This window comes from Marmota marmota, unplaced genomic scaffold (assembly GCF_001458135.2).
Source record: "Marmota marmota marmota unplaced genomic scaffold, marMar, whole genome shotgun sequence".
Lineage (NCBI taxonomy): Eukaryota > Metazoa > Chordata > Mammalia > Rodentia > Sciuridae > Marmota > Marmota marmota.
This window is the reverse complement of record NW_026000019.1, coordinates 9,590,352-9,605,733: the sequence shown is the minus strand read 5'-3', so window position 1 is coordinate 9,605,733 and position 15,382 is coordinate 9,590,352. Positions and strand designations below refer to the sequence as shown.

The window sequence follows — 15,382 nt, the reverse complement described above, 5'->3', positions numbered from 1 at the left end:
TTCAATTTAAAACCGTAATGAGATACAACTTCATACCTTACTAGGATGACAGTGATCATGAAAGCACTTGTTGATAGTCAGAACCCCTAGTGCATTACCATATGAAATAAAATAGTAGTGGTGAATCTGTGGCCATTACCACTATGAAAAATAGTTTTGTTGTTCTTTAAAATGCTAAATATTTCCAGAGAAGCCAACAATTCTTCTCCTAATTATGTAGTATTATAATTCTAAAAGGTGTTCTTTGGAGGAAAATTCACAAGACAAAAAAATATAATTTTAAGATTAAAATGTGTAACAATCCATTCAACTCCATTACGGCTCCCTAATATTTTACAATTTCAAATCTACTCCCTTCTCTTCAGTTATGATATTCATATTTCCAGCACCATTTTAATTAGATCATAAACTACTTATATTCTTGATCTGATGAAAGGATAAATGGTACACTCTGAGCAGTACTTTAAATGTGTTCATTTAAAACAATCAATGTGAAACCAGAAATCAGAAGAGGAATTTTTCAAGAGATGAAAAAAATTTAGACTCCCTCCTCTGGCCAATGGGAATCTATGCTGGGAATTTCCCTGTACTTCATCACAACAAATCCAACTATAAATGTCAATCAACCTATCTTAAAACTAGTAATATTGAGAACCTCACCAGGCAATCCCAGGTGGCTTTTAGCTTGCAAGGTATCTATAGAAGAAATAATGGAAATTCTGTACCTCTTCTACCGAAACAGAATCAAATATTTCTTTTCCCTTCTATTATCCATTTATTAATGTGCAAGTGAGCAAACTGTTTCATTTTGAAAATGAAACATTAAATGTGATGACCTGAATCTCACAAAAGTTACAAAGTATGGTATCTATACAAATGCAGTGCCAACCACGAAGGTGCAGCCCCATCACACACAATACACACACCACACTTACCCAAGGTATATAATATTGAATGATCTTAACGAACAGCCTTGTTGCAAATTCTGTGGCTTGTGACTAGGGCATACAGTGCCAGGAAATACAACTTTGTATGTGTTAAACTTTTGCAGACAATAACTGCAAGGTGCAAGCTATCTGTTCTCAGCAAGGATGACTCATTACTGTTGCCAAAAGGAGTCTATGACTTTCTGGAAAGGTTTTTCATTCTCAACTTGAAAATATCTAAGCTGATATCTTAAAACTCGGAAAAGTGGGCTCAGGGTTTATCTCAGTGGTAGAGTGATTGCCTAGCATGTGTGAGGCTCTGGGTTCGATCCTCAGCATCTCTCTGCAACACACAGACACATTCTCACAACTTGGGAAAAAAAAAAAAAACAGAAGGGTACCTTCAACTTTCCTCTCCAGAGATCTAAGCACAGAAAAATGGTTCAAATATGTTCTAAGAGCCCATCTGGCCTAAATCACCATATTCTCTGGAACAGAACCACTGGATTTGGCCAAGAGTTGACATGAAAGGAGATAGAATGAGCTGAGATATTCCTGGTCTACTTTACATTCTTTTAGTCTACCTTTCCAAATATCAGGAGAAAATAATTCCTCGAACGCTCCACCATCAGTAGAATGGGCTAGCCTTACAAATGGAGTCTTGTTCATGACCTGCAGCTAAGACAATGTTCTGCACACATCAGACCCTTGAGACAGGTTCCTTTGTTCCCACTTCATGTCATTTATACCTGACATACATGCACAAACTAGCAGAAAAATGGTAATCACCAATCTAGGCGACTGGGAAGTCAGAGCTGTCCTCTAGTTTCTATAGAAGCAGTAGGGGAAAGAGAAGTACAAATAAAGTAAGAAGTCTCAGTTTCCTTCTGAGCTGGTACTGGCCGAGACCATGCCTGATCTCCACAAAAGGAACTTGGTCGTCAGTGGCTTAGTGTGGTACAATGTGAAAGTAGGTATTATGATACCATTGCCCCTCCCCAACTTCCTTCTCTTTTCCATTCCTTTCTAAGCCCCACAAAAAAGGAATGTCTCCTTAACAGCCATAGGCTGGGGATCTGAAGCATGACTTGTGGTTCTCAAAAGAAAACTCTTAAAAAAAAATCAGGTCAAGTTGGGACATTCCCCCAGCAAGAGCCAACATGGGAATCTAGTTAACATAAGAAAATGCTGAAAGGAAAAGTAAAATGAGGTTAATTATAGAAAACATAGCAAACTAGTAATACATAAGCACCATCCATTTTTCAACCCCACCCCTGTAACACCCTACAAAATTAGTCTCAGCTGTAAATTTGTATAAGCCAAGAAAGTTCTAGTGTTGGAAAACATTATTTTTTACAGTCACAATTTATCACAGGAACACCCACTTGGGTTAAGGCACAACTTCATGTTTCAGAGCAAAGAAAAGACAAGTTCTGCATCTCAGTTACCATCTAAATTTCAACAGATGTACAGTAACTCACTTCCCTCTTAAACAAATATTAAGAAACTAATATGTCAAGTTTAGTAAGAAGTGACCAACCTCAAATCATGTGGTCCTGAATAAGAATTTGGATTCAGATTCTTTCTTTCTTTCTTATTTATTTTTTTTTCTTTTTCTTTCTTTCTTTTTTTTTGGTAGCAGCTAGTCACATCCTGGGCATACAGTAGGTGCTTACTAAGTACTTGCTGATTGGAAGTCACATGGTACAGTGGGTTGGAGCACAGGTTTTGGACTCAGACTGCCTAGGACTAAAATCTCAGCTGTTTTACCTGCAACTTCAGGATCCTCATTTTGAAAACAGGGATGAGGCAAATCACACTGCCCGTCTCACAGGATTGCTGTGAGGATTAGATGAATTCATACAGTAGTTTTTCCCAGTACAGAGAATTTCTACTACATAGAATTAGATAATACAGAAGGTAAGAAAAAGGGTCATATTAGAAAGGCCAAACTCAGTAAAGAGAACATATCTCCGTTGTCACTTACTATGAAGTTTAAGATTATTTTCAGAAAGGAAATGCTATAAAGAACCCAGTTGTGGTATCCTAACTAAAATAAATGGTTTAATTTTACCATGCTAAACACATTTTGGGCATTCAATGCTTTTTTTTCCCCGTTGACTACTTTCTAACTATATTATTAAATATCATTTCAAATACCAGCTTAACATTGTAAAAATCCTAATTATTTACTAATCATATAGTTTAAAAAAAAATAAAAATTAAGTGACTTATTCATGAAAATAGAAGGGACACCAGAAGGGACAGGGAGAGGTGAGGAAAGAAGAAAAAGGGGAAGTACCAAGGAATGACCAAATGATACTGTTCTGTCATGTACATGTATAAATATGTAACAATGACTCCTGCTGTTATGTATAATTATAATGTTACCAATAAAAAAAGAACTAAAAAAAAAAAAACCCTAAGTTGTTTAAAGCAAAACACCTTACATTTGAGAGGAAAACCCTAGGCAGCTTTCATTCTCTACCTCTGAAGGGATGCTGTTTGAAAGGCAGGTTTGGGGACCCTTCCTCAGAGATTCTAATTCACCAGGTCTGGACTAGAGCCAGGGAATCTGAAACTTTAAAGTTTCTTCCCCTCCTTCCTGACTGAACACAATTTGTTTAGAAGCAAGATGTGGAAAGATCACATTTTGAAATGGCTAACCCTAAATGAATAACATCTTCTGATTAAGCAGAGTTTTCGGAGAGCTGAGAGTTACTCCATTAAGGTTGGAACTATTCTTAGTGGAAGCCTTCCTAAAATGTATTCCACATTTCTCTCCCTGTCTTTTCTTTTTTTCAGTACTGGGGAGCACTCTACCACTAAGCTAAAACACTAGCCCTTTTTTTTTAAATTTATTTTTTAAATTTTGAGACAGGGTCTCGCTAAGTGGCCCAAGCTGTGCTCAAACTTGGGATCCCCTTGCCTCAGCCTCCCAAGTAACTGAAATTTACAGGCATGCACTACCATGTCCAGTTTTAATTTCTTTATCCATATCACATACAAGGTGCAATTTTATCTTACTGAATTGTTTTTTTAAATTATTGTTGTGGATGATGTGCGCTATAGTTGCAGAGAGCATTTGTTATAGAGTTACCTGAAGGACTATAGTGGCCCTATAACTGTCTTCAAGTTTCAAGTTCTGAATGTCAGGTTTAACTTTTGAGTCTTCTCAAATGGCTAATGTGCAGCTGCAGAATCTCACGGACAATGTAATGGGGGATGAATGGGGACTTCAAGACAGAAGCAGCCTCTAGAAATCTGCTGTTAGTGAGTCACCTTGTCAACACCATTCGACTTTTTCTATGGGTGTCTGGCAAAATGGCATGCTCTATATCCTAACAATCCTCTCATTAGAAAAAAAAAAGATATACTAGATCAATTACACTTTCAAAAATATTTTAAATACACATGAACTGACAATAAAGTAAGAAACTTTATTTTTATTTTTATGAGTTTCTTTTTTTTAATCTTTACCTTATTTATTTTTATGTGGTGCTAAGAATCGAACCCAATGCCCCACACAGGAGAGTCAAGCACTCTACCACTGAGCCACAACCCTGGCTGTTTTATGGGTTTCTTAATGGATAGAATGCATAGCCTTCAAATTTATATGTTGAAGTTCTGATTCCTAGAATCTCAGAAAGTGACCTTATTTGGCAATAGGCTTATTGCAGATGTAATTTGTTAAGATGAGGTCTTTCTGGAGTAGGGTAAGTCCCTAATCCAATATGACTCGTGTCTTCATAAAAAGGGGAAATTTGGATGAATACATACATAGGGAAAATGTCACGCTGAGATGCAGACAGATCATAACGATACTTCTGTTAGCCAAGGAGAGAAGCTTGGAACAGATCCTTCTCTCATTGCCCTCAGAGAGAAACAATCTGACCACATCTTGATTTTGAACTAGACTATAAATTTCTACTGTTTTAGTCACCCAGTTTGTGGTACTTGGCTATTATGGCAGCTCTAGCAAACTAATACAAAAAACAAAAACAAAAGCCAAGCGTTGAAGCTAGCTTTCATTTTGAAGGCATTAGTAGAATCTAGTGACCTTAAGCGACACTTTTACGGCCTCCTCAAATGCTGAGTACCAGAACCCAAGTCTAACTGCTTCTTTGGGGTTTTCTATACATTTCTGTGAAGCCTCCATACCATGTAAAAATATCAACATTAAATTAAGCTTGTAGACTTTTGTCCTCTTCATCCATCTTTGGTCAGCTTAATTCACAGATCTTAGTAATCAAATCTAAGTTTAAAATAGACAATATATTTGGGGGTTAAAATAAAAAGATTCAATTAAAGTTCAGGTTCACAACAGCCTATAAGTAGAGGAGTATGTTAAAGGAATTACAGTACTTTAAGTTCTCTAATTTTTCATGGTAGTGAAACACGTTGATTAATTTTTTAATTCAAGTTAAGTCCTACAGGCTAAACTTTCTGGGACCACTTGCAAAATAGAAATAGAATATATTTCTATTATATAGCAATAATAATTCAGAAGAAGGCAAGAAAGTAAAGAAAAGGAAACAGAAAGGTGGAATACATAGAAAACACAAAATAAGATAGTAGATTTAAAACCAAAAATAAGAGTGATTATAATAGGTATAAATAAACTGAATGATCCATCTAAGAGACTGTCAGGTGTTTTTATTGGGTAGATTTTCTATGCAAGCCCTAAAAAAAAAGTTGGTGTAGCTACATAAATATTAGACAAAAAAGACTTAAGGCAAATAGCATTAACAGAGGAAAATATATCATTATATAATGAAAAAAGACTCAGCTCACTAGGAAGCTACAACAATTTTAAATTGTGTATCCATTTAGTGTGTTTGTGTGCATATATCTTAAAATTAGAAGTCAACAATTAATAGAATTAATGCAAACAATAAAATAAATAAATCTACTAAACATCATGGTGGTAGATGTGAACATAATGATCAGTAACTGATCATTTTAGCATAGCAAAAAAATAATAAGGATTTAGCTGACATTGCTATGTCAATTGCACCTATGATTATAAAGTAGGTATTGACCCATGAGCTTACTGTCCACATATCAGGCCACAAAGCAAGGTGTAAAAAATTTTCAAGGACAATATCATATAGACTATACTGTCTGTCCATGATGAAATTAAGCTAGAAATCAGTAATAAACATACAACGTATATTTGGAATTTAAGAAGCACAATTCTAAGTAGCACATAAGTAAAAGAAGAAATTACATAAGTTAGGAAACATTTGAATGATGATGAAAAATACTGCACAATAAACCTGAGAAAATCAGCTAAAATAGTTTGTAGAGTAAAATTTATGGCATTTTACTTAGCAAAAGAAAGACTGATGACGAATTAAGTATTTTAGTTTTCCAGAGTTACAAAACCAATTACCCTCAAAGCTACTAGTTTAAAACAGTAACAGGGGCTGGGGCTGTAGCTCAGTGGCAGAGCATTTGCTTTTCATGCAGGAAGCACTGGGTTCTATCCTCAAAACCACAGATAAATAAACAAACAAAAATAAAGGTCCATTGACAACTAAAAACAAACAAACAGTAACAAACACTCATCATCTCTCATGGTAGTGGGTCAGGAACACCAAGGCAGCTTGGCTAAGTGCTTCTGGCCTGAGGTCCCTCATTAGGCTGCAGCCCAGGATGGCCAATCCTGCAGCCATCTGAAGGCTGACAAGAGGAAGCACAGGCTTCCAAGGTTGGATGACTCACATGGTCCTTTGGTGCTCTTTTCTTCAACCAGGGAGCCCCATTTTCCTCCTTTTGAATTTGGATCAGACACAGTGACTTAATTATGAACAGAACGAGGCAGAATTGATGCTATGTGACTTCCAGGACAAGGTCACAATCAGAAAAACTGCTGCCTGCTTTCTCTGTCTCGGATCACTTACTTGGGAGAACCTCACCCTTGACATGTGGGAACACACAAGCTGTCCCCTGTGGTGGGTCCTCCTGACAACAGATGTGGTAAAATGCCACGTGGATAAAGTTTGAAAATATGCAACAGGATCGAACGTATGGGGTAAAGCTATCAAAAAGAAAAGCACAAAATCCAGGATGGTATTCTCTCCAAAGGAAAGAAGGCTCCAGTATCAGGGAAGAGCACAGGAAATTTCAGAGGGAGCAGGGATGTTCTTTATGTCTCCTAAATATGTCCTAAGCATTCGTGATGTCTGCTCAATATTTAACTTAAAAAACTCTGAGTAGCTATGGAATGAACAATGTAGCTCCTATTGTGGTTCTCTTCCTTCTCACATCCCTTCTCTAAGTTTGTTCTCGATGTGTGTGTGGGAGAGGAAATAAATATAGCTCCCCTTTCTAGAACAACAGGAGAGCATTTTCTCCAAGCGCTCCTGGATGTTGACTTTTAAAAGAAGCCTATACCCTATACAAGGTGCAATTTAATCTTACTGAAGATTTTTAAAAGAAATTCAGGGATAGATGCTAAGTAGAATCCTTTCAAAATGTTGATCATCTCACCACTGATTAAAACATCCATCACATTTGTTCTGTCACTTTAATTAATATGTTTCAATCTCAACAGATCCCAACCACAAGTTAACAGAAAAAAAGGAAAAAAAACTTGAAAACTATTCAAAGGTTGCCACAATCAGTCACAATCATCTCAAAAACTGTCCAGTGATTTTTGGAGGCTACACAATCTAAACAGCACAGACCAAAAAAAAAAATTTTTTTTTGCTTGAATTAACTTCAATGCTCTGCTTATTTAGTCTTTTTTTTTTAATTGTAGTTGTTCCAATTTGTCACCCTTAACTACTGTAAACACACACTCTTTAGACCTTCATATCAAAATAACTGTTTGGTGAGTGGAAGTAGAAAAGGGGTTGAGCATCAGTGGTTTCAATGAGCCAATATCGGGTTGGACAGGCCAAACGAAGCATTTGAAAGCAGTTCCATGACAACACAGCTCTAGGCAGCAATGAACTTAACCATCTTAATAAAGATGGGCCAATGGTCATAAACACAAATGGCCGAGAGAGAGAGCAGTTCTCTGTTGTTCTTGTCTCCGGTGGAGACCCGTCCCTTCAGCTCCAACTCTTAGATTTCTTTGAGAATTTCAGGTAATTGAAGTAGAATCAGAAGACTAAATATTATGAAAGCATGTTTCAGATCAATTATTTTAAAATTATTCCGACCCATATGCTCACAAGCAGTGTAAAGTCTTTTTATTTAAGTTGTATAAAATCATGTGACTTGCATTTTAGACTACACAAAATTTAACCTGTAAATAAGCTACATTCTCAGGCACTTTATCTTCAGAGCAAACCTAAAGATATGCAAAGATAAAATCCTGTTTAGCAGGCAGACAAGATGCCAAGGTGAGCTTTCAGAGTACCAATGAAAAGACCCATCCCAGCTCTCTGATGACCTCAGATGAATAGCTCTGGATTTGCTTCACTCCCGATCATGCAAATGTATCACAAGAGTGATTTGATTAAAAAAGTAGCGTGTTTAAAATTCCCAAAAGATAAGTTTTTATAAGGCCTGACATGTATAACTGAAACAGTTGTCGAGGGCCATTAGGATATTAGGATGTCAGGATAACTGACCCCCTGCTATGACCTATTTGAGCCTTATCACAAATAAACTCTAAGGAGACAAATGGGTGACCACAAAGGTCTCTCCCAAATTTAGAGTTTGATGACTAGTCACCACGGACCAGAAAGAGGAAGTGATGATTTCTTAAGAGAAAACCACATACTCACAAAGGAAGAAAGAGAAATATTTATAATTGTAGAATATTAACTGTGTGACACAAAGAACTCAAGCTAAACTCCAGGAGAGACTGCAATCCAAGCAGAGAAAAATCCTTTTAAAGTCTCTAGTTTGGCACAGTCCTACTAAAACAGAAAATTGGTACTTAGTTTCTATGAAATGGTAATTACCAAGCATTTTGTGTGCATGCATAAAGGTTTTTATGCATTGCAACAAAAGTATACTATAAAATATTTCTTAAGTCAAGGCATCCAAAAAGATGTTTGTAAAAGTTGTATTCTTATTTAGCATTCTCCAAACATTATTCATTTAAAGTGCCCCAAAAAGCCTAAGCAATTTTCTAACTCATAGATATGTGTCTGTCCAAAAATATAAGTTTGTGCCATGAAATTTAGAAGTATGTTTTCATCTATTACAAACTAAAATTCATTGTAAATTTTCAGCAAGAATTGTTTGATGCCCACACCCGACACTTAGTCCCTCAACTAATGAACTTGATTCATAGGTAAAAATGGGCTCTGAGAAGAAATTCAGTTGGCGAAAATAGTTCTGAGATCTGTCACTAAGGACTAGAGAGCCTAAAACTCCACGCATAAATAAATACACCAAAACTATTTGCTGTATCTGATTTGAATTATAAGTGATTTTTTTGTTCTAAAACTCAGTTTAATTCAGCAACATTTATTGAACACCTAAAAGGTCCAAATGCCAAAATCAAATCTAATAAAGGGGTCTGGTTTCATTTGGGAATTCTGGGATAAGAACTCCAAAATGCAATCACCAGTTCCAAAATGCAATCACCCTCACAGCTCCACATCCAGCCTGCTGACCCCATCACAAGGACCCTTGGAGGTGACAGTTTGTCACAGGTGACTGAGCAGCTTGCTGAGGTTTACAGAGTGTCTTTACATCATTGTGGTCATTTTTGTCAAAATCCCCTGGGTCATTCTTCTGTACTTTTAAATCCACTGCCCTCGCGCTTACCAGATACTCTACTGTCCCTTCTTCCTTAATGCTCATAATGATGTGAACACTGGCATTTGCTTATGGCAGTTCGGCTGTCCTCTGACCAGCACAGCACTGTTGAGTAAAACTTTGCCAGTATTCCCCTTCCTCAGAAGAATTATCATTCGTCCAGTGATGGCTGTCCTCTAACATCCACCTCTTCTGTTCCTCAATCCTTTAGGTGGAGGTCAATGGCTTAACACTGACCTATTCCTTCATTCAACACTGCACTCCTCCCTGCAAGCTACCAGCATCTGTTACCTGCCAAAGCTTCCTAAGTAGCCTCCTGGCACCCCAGAAAGCTATACCCACCCCTACTGTCACTCTGCACTGCAGCCACTATGACCTTTCTAAAGTGGGTGTCTGATCAGGTCATTTATCTACTTAAAACTTTTAGGAGGTTCCCTATTTCTGTTAGAATAAGATCCAAATTTTTAAGGTGCATCACAAAGCCCCTTATAACCTGGATCTCACCTGTCTCCCCATCTTTGATGGACTCCTATCTGAGCAACAGCCACAACAAACTTCTCCCAGTTCCTTGGATGGTCCAGGCTCTGTCTTGCGTCTAGCTCTTACATATCCCATGCCTCCTGCCAGGAACATTTTTTCCCCTTCCTGCAAAGTCACATGCCAAGGAATGATGATCCTGAGCCAGAAGAGCAGACTCACATCCATGTGACCGTTATTCCATATTGCATGTGTGCAGCCCTCTACATTTATCTGAAGTTTTAACTGTATTTCTGTAACTATAATGACCAGATTTTGCAAACTAAAATTCAGAAGAATAGGACTGAATTTGGGATGATAGCACTTGATTCAGAACATTTTGGGATTTATGCAAATCCCATTTTGGAGCAGCTGACATTAAGAACCCTGGCCTTCTCTGGTGAGGGACAAGAGACAGGGAGCAGCAGCTGTTGTTCTAGGCATATGCCATTTGATGGGCTTAATATTAAGTGACGTGAAGTGAGATGTTCTGCTAAAGATTGATCTTGAGAGTTCTTTTTATGCCTGCTCAATAAAGAGGTACCAAAATCAAACCAAAGCAAAACACACATGTGTGCACACACCCACACCTCCATGTTCCATAAGAGTGTAAAAATCTCTTGGCCCCTAAATGTTCCCCTCCCTTGAAGGAAGGAAAAGCAGAAAGCTTCCTACTTGTTTTTTTTTTTTTTTTTTTTTGGATGGGGGAGTAGGGATATAGCTCAGTTGGTAGAGTGAACAAGGCCCAAGGTTCAGTCCCCAGCAACACACACACACACACACACACACACACACAAACAGAAAGAGAAGCGAGACAGGAAAGACCCATGAGCTCACCAGCCCACAATAGCCAACCACTGTTCCCTATAATGTCATGATGGTCTGTGACTCTGACTGGAGCCACTGGAAGTTAGGCCAGATTTTCTGCATCAGGACTTAGTGAGGGACAAATGGTTTCTGGACAGAAGAATGTGCCACAGACCCAGGGTAATAAAACTAGGCCTCATTATCTTAGTGCCTTTGATAACATACTGGAGAGCAGACTTGGGTTTTGAATCTGCTGGAGTCTTCCATAAATGGTGTCTAAATGCAGGCTACATAACATTCAAAAACTCCCCAGAGAAATTCCTATTATGTACATGTGAGGGGGAGTGTGGTCAGCCCCACTTGGCTGGGCCCAGAACATTCTCTGTTCAGTGAAACTTTGCAGTTCTTGTGTTCAGTGCCAACTGCGTGTTCGTACTAGACCCAGAGGTGGTAAGAGTATTGAAAAATGAGCTGGATGGAACAGGCAGAGCTGGGCGATTCTGTCTCTGAAACATCAAAACCACAAGGCAAGATATTAATAAGGGAATTATTTTTATAAAGACTCTAACGAGTCAGGAGTCAATATTATGACAAGTTGCTATAGCAAGACAGGGTGACATTATTTTTTTCCATTAGCCTCCTATTGATATGCAAGTTAAAACCCAAGAAGTGGCTGAGATGCATCACTAGTGACTTGCTCTGTGGGACGGATGGTTTTGGGGAAACCCCTGAACTTCATGGTGTACAGTAAAATTAACCATAGTAGGAAATAAGGTCCTCATGGAAGGTAACTCTGCTCAATGTCAACTGCTCAAGACTTTCAGCACTAGACAGGTGCCTCTTGACCTTCATGGGGCTATATTCTAATAAACTCATCACAAGTTGAAAATGCACCTGACCTATCCAGCTCCAGAGCTGGCCTAGATTTCCCTAAATGTGCTTAGCACACTTGCATTAACTTAATGTAGAAAAATAATCTAAGGCCAAACCTATTTTATAGTAGCGAGTTGAATGCCTCATGCACACAGAGATGGGTGTTTTGTAGACATGATAGGATGCAAAAACACAAAGCATGAGATCCAGAAATCTCTGTCAACACAATACACTGGAAAAGTATTGGTTGTTTCCCCTCATGATCGTGTGGCTGCCTGAGAGCTGCCCTCACTGCCACTGTCCAGCTTCAAGAGAGAATCACACTCATTATTATGAACCCAGATGCATATTGCTTTTGCACTGTCATAAACTAGAAAAATCATTAATTCTAACACTGCCAAGTTGAGACCATCTGTAGCCGCTTCTTCCCTAGGCTGTGACCTCTAGTTAACTCTTTAACACATTAACTTTGATAACTATCAAATCAGAATATGTTTTCGCTAGCCCTGTTTGAGTCTAAATATGCCTTGAGAAAGGAACTTTGCATGCTTCCTTCCTGTGTTCCTAACACCCGCGTGGAGCTGGGCACAGAGTTAAGGCCGATGGCATTTGACTGGCTGCCTTTTTGACTTTCAAAGAACACAATGCATTCACATCCAGGTATCAAAAACACCACATAATGGAATGAAAGATCTTTTTATTATAGCTGGAATATTCATCAAATCAATACCTGAGGCAAAAGGGTCTGAAGCAATGCCACTCCGAGTGTGGCCTTTAGACCAGCAGCACTTGGGTCTCTTGACAGTTTGTAGGAAAAGCAAAATCCAGGGCCCAGCCCAGACCCAGCGAGTCAGAACATCTGCGAGTGGAGCCCAGACACCTGGGTTTTAACTGGGTTCTCCCGGTAAGTCTCACCAACTCTCAAGTTCTGAGAGCCATTGCTTTGGTTTTGGGTACATGTCCCCTAGAGGTCCATGTGGTAAAGGACTGGTCCCCAGCTAGGTGTTTACGGGAGGTAGAGGAATCTTTAAAAGCGGGTACGCTCTGGGAGGTCTTTAAGGTGATTAAGGATCTGTCTTTGGAGGGGATCATGGGGCCCTGGTCCCCTCCTCACTCCCTGTTGCTCAGCCATGAGGTGAGGGGCTCTGCTCCACCACCTGCTCCCACCAAGATGTGCTGCCTGCCACAGGCCCCAAAGCAATGGGCTCACGACCACAGACTGCAGCCTCCAACCCTGAGCCACAGGAACCTTATCTGTTATGGCAACACATTGAAAGCTGACTTCAGACAAGTGGCACGGTTATTCAGAAATAAAGGTGAAAAGAAACGAGAAATGTCATAAAGACTAGAATTTTACCCGGGTCAATTGACACATTCTTGCTGGCATATGGATTAAAAGCATCAGGAAAGAGAAGGAGGAGGAGGAGTCACGTGTGAGATGATAGGCATGAATAGTCACAGAGCAGCCACAGCCACCAGATCACCACGCCCCATTCTGTTTCCCTGAGACTTCCCAGTCCTGGCTGAACAACCAGTTGAGCAGGCCACCTTCCTCCAGTACAGAACTGTCACTTCCCTGGGTGTCCCTCCCCACCCCCGGGGCAGTACTCTCTGTCTCTCCTTCTAGGAATCTCAAATGACCAAGTCAACTCAGGAAAGGCAGCCCCCTGGGGACAAGAAGGAAGCTGTGCCGTACCATGATTCAGGTGTCTGATGCAGTCACTCAAGAGGGTGCTGAACTTCTTCTGGTCCGCGGCCTCGTGGAAGCAGAAGTAGCCATGTCTGAGGAAGGGCTGCCACAGGTACACTGGGAATGGCTTGGGCAGCACCACAAACGGCTGAGAGTTCTCCTTCTCACTGGAAGCTAAAGACATATTGAAACACAATCTCAACACACAGGACTTTTACTTTAAATACTGACTTCAGGCTGGGAGGGTATCTGGGGCAGGCCCTGGGATGGAACATGGGTGAGGGACATGCTAGTTCAGACTTCTGTCCATCCCTCCACCAGCCCTCCCACCCCCCGCCTCTAGTCTCACTCCATGGCTGATGTCACCGGTGTCATCCTGACTGCCGGCCCGTGGCTGCTTCTCTCTTACCTGTCCTTTTAGTCTGATCTCGAGTAGCTGTTGCTGCTAACAACACCTCTTCACTTCTAAGAGCTTCTCTCTCCCCATTTCCTGTGTGTTTTGTTTTGTTTTTAAAGCTCTTTCTTCTCTGTCACCTTGTGGTTCCTTTGCTGTCCCTCCATGTCACATTAAGTGACGGTGTTTGCACTGGTCTTCAGTGGTTTCTACTCCACTCTGTCTACACCAGCCCAGGGTGAGCTCATCCCCTCCGTGACATTTCCTGTCATTCCTGGACTCCACACCACCCTTCCCGCCTTCCTTCCTGTCACACTCTCCCATAGAACATTCTCTCTCCTCCTGCAAAAGTTGGTTCAGAAGCTACCTCCTCTGAGATGCCTTCGCCAGCACCTCCTCTGCCACCTGAGACAGAACTGGGTGCTCCTTTCCTTGCTCCCCAAAACCACTGTGATGACCGGTTGCCATGTCTGGCACCCACACTCAGGGGACAGTGGTGGGGAGAGTGAGATGAGCTTCCCCAGTGATTCTCACAGTTGCCTCCCCAGGAAGCAGAGCCACCACCCTGAACGGTGGGCTCCTAGAGGGTGGGGACAGCCTCTCATGTGTCCTGGTATCCTCAGCCTGCAGCACAATCAGGGAAACCAGGAGACCTTTAGCGTCAGCGAGTTCAATCAACAGATGTGCTATGTTGGCCTGGGGAATTTTAGAAGCCCTAAAAAAATGAGACTTTTATCTTTTCACTCCAAATCCTTTCCAAGCAACGCACGTTCAACCAGGCTACTCTGCAGAAGAAGCCTTGCCTCCGCGTGACTCCTTTCCTGCATTCCGGTTACAAGCCACTGCACATGGCTAAAAGTCCCCGCTTCTTCCCAGAGTCACAGAGAACATGCAGAAGGAAAAGTTGGTTGGGTGTTCCCTGTGTAGAGAATGAGCAGGGAATGGGAGGAAAGAGGACCCTCTAAAAGGTTGCAGAGAGCCCTGGCATACAAGAAACTCGTTGTTAATAGTAATGATGAGATGGCGAGAAGAAACGTTTTAGTTTGAGACCATCCCATTTATTGATTCTTGATTTTAATTCTTGTGCCAAAGGAGTCTTATGAAGGAAGCTGGGGCCCAATCCTACATGATGGAGATTACAGCCTACTTTTTCTTCTATTAGAGGCAGAGTCTCTGGTTTTATTCCTAGGTCCTTGATCCATTTTGAGTTGAGTTTTGTGCATGGTGAGAGATAGGGGTTTAATTTCATTTTGTTGCATATGGATTTCCAGTTTTCCCAGCACCATTTGTTGAAGAGGCTATCTTTTCCCCAATGCATGTAATCTGTGAGGTGAATAGAGAGCCTATGTCTTGGGAGCAAATCTTTATCCCGCACACATCGATAGAGCGCTAATCTCTAGGGTATATAAAGATCTCAAAAAGTTAAGTACCAAAAAAACAAATAACCCA

The 15,382-nt window shown here is 40.3% G+C and overlaps 1 protein-coding gene across 1 annotated transcript in view; it reads right to left on the bottom strand.

The window, feature by feature from the left end:
* Niban1 (niban apoptosis regulator 1) overlaps window positions 1-15,382 on the bottom strand; it is a 140,594-nt gene that overhangs the window by 54,208 nt on the left and 71,004 nt on the right. Inside the window, exon 5 of the mRNA XM_015491704.2 lies at window positions 13,546-13,713. Within this exon, the coding sequence (XP_015347190.1) occupies window positions 13,546-13,713 (168 nt within the window). The remainder of the gene's footprint in view (window positions 1-13,545; window positions 13,714-15,382) is intronic.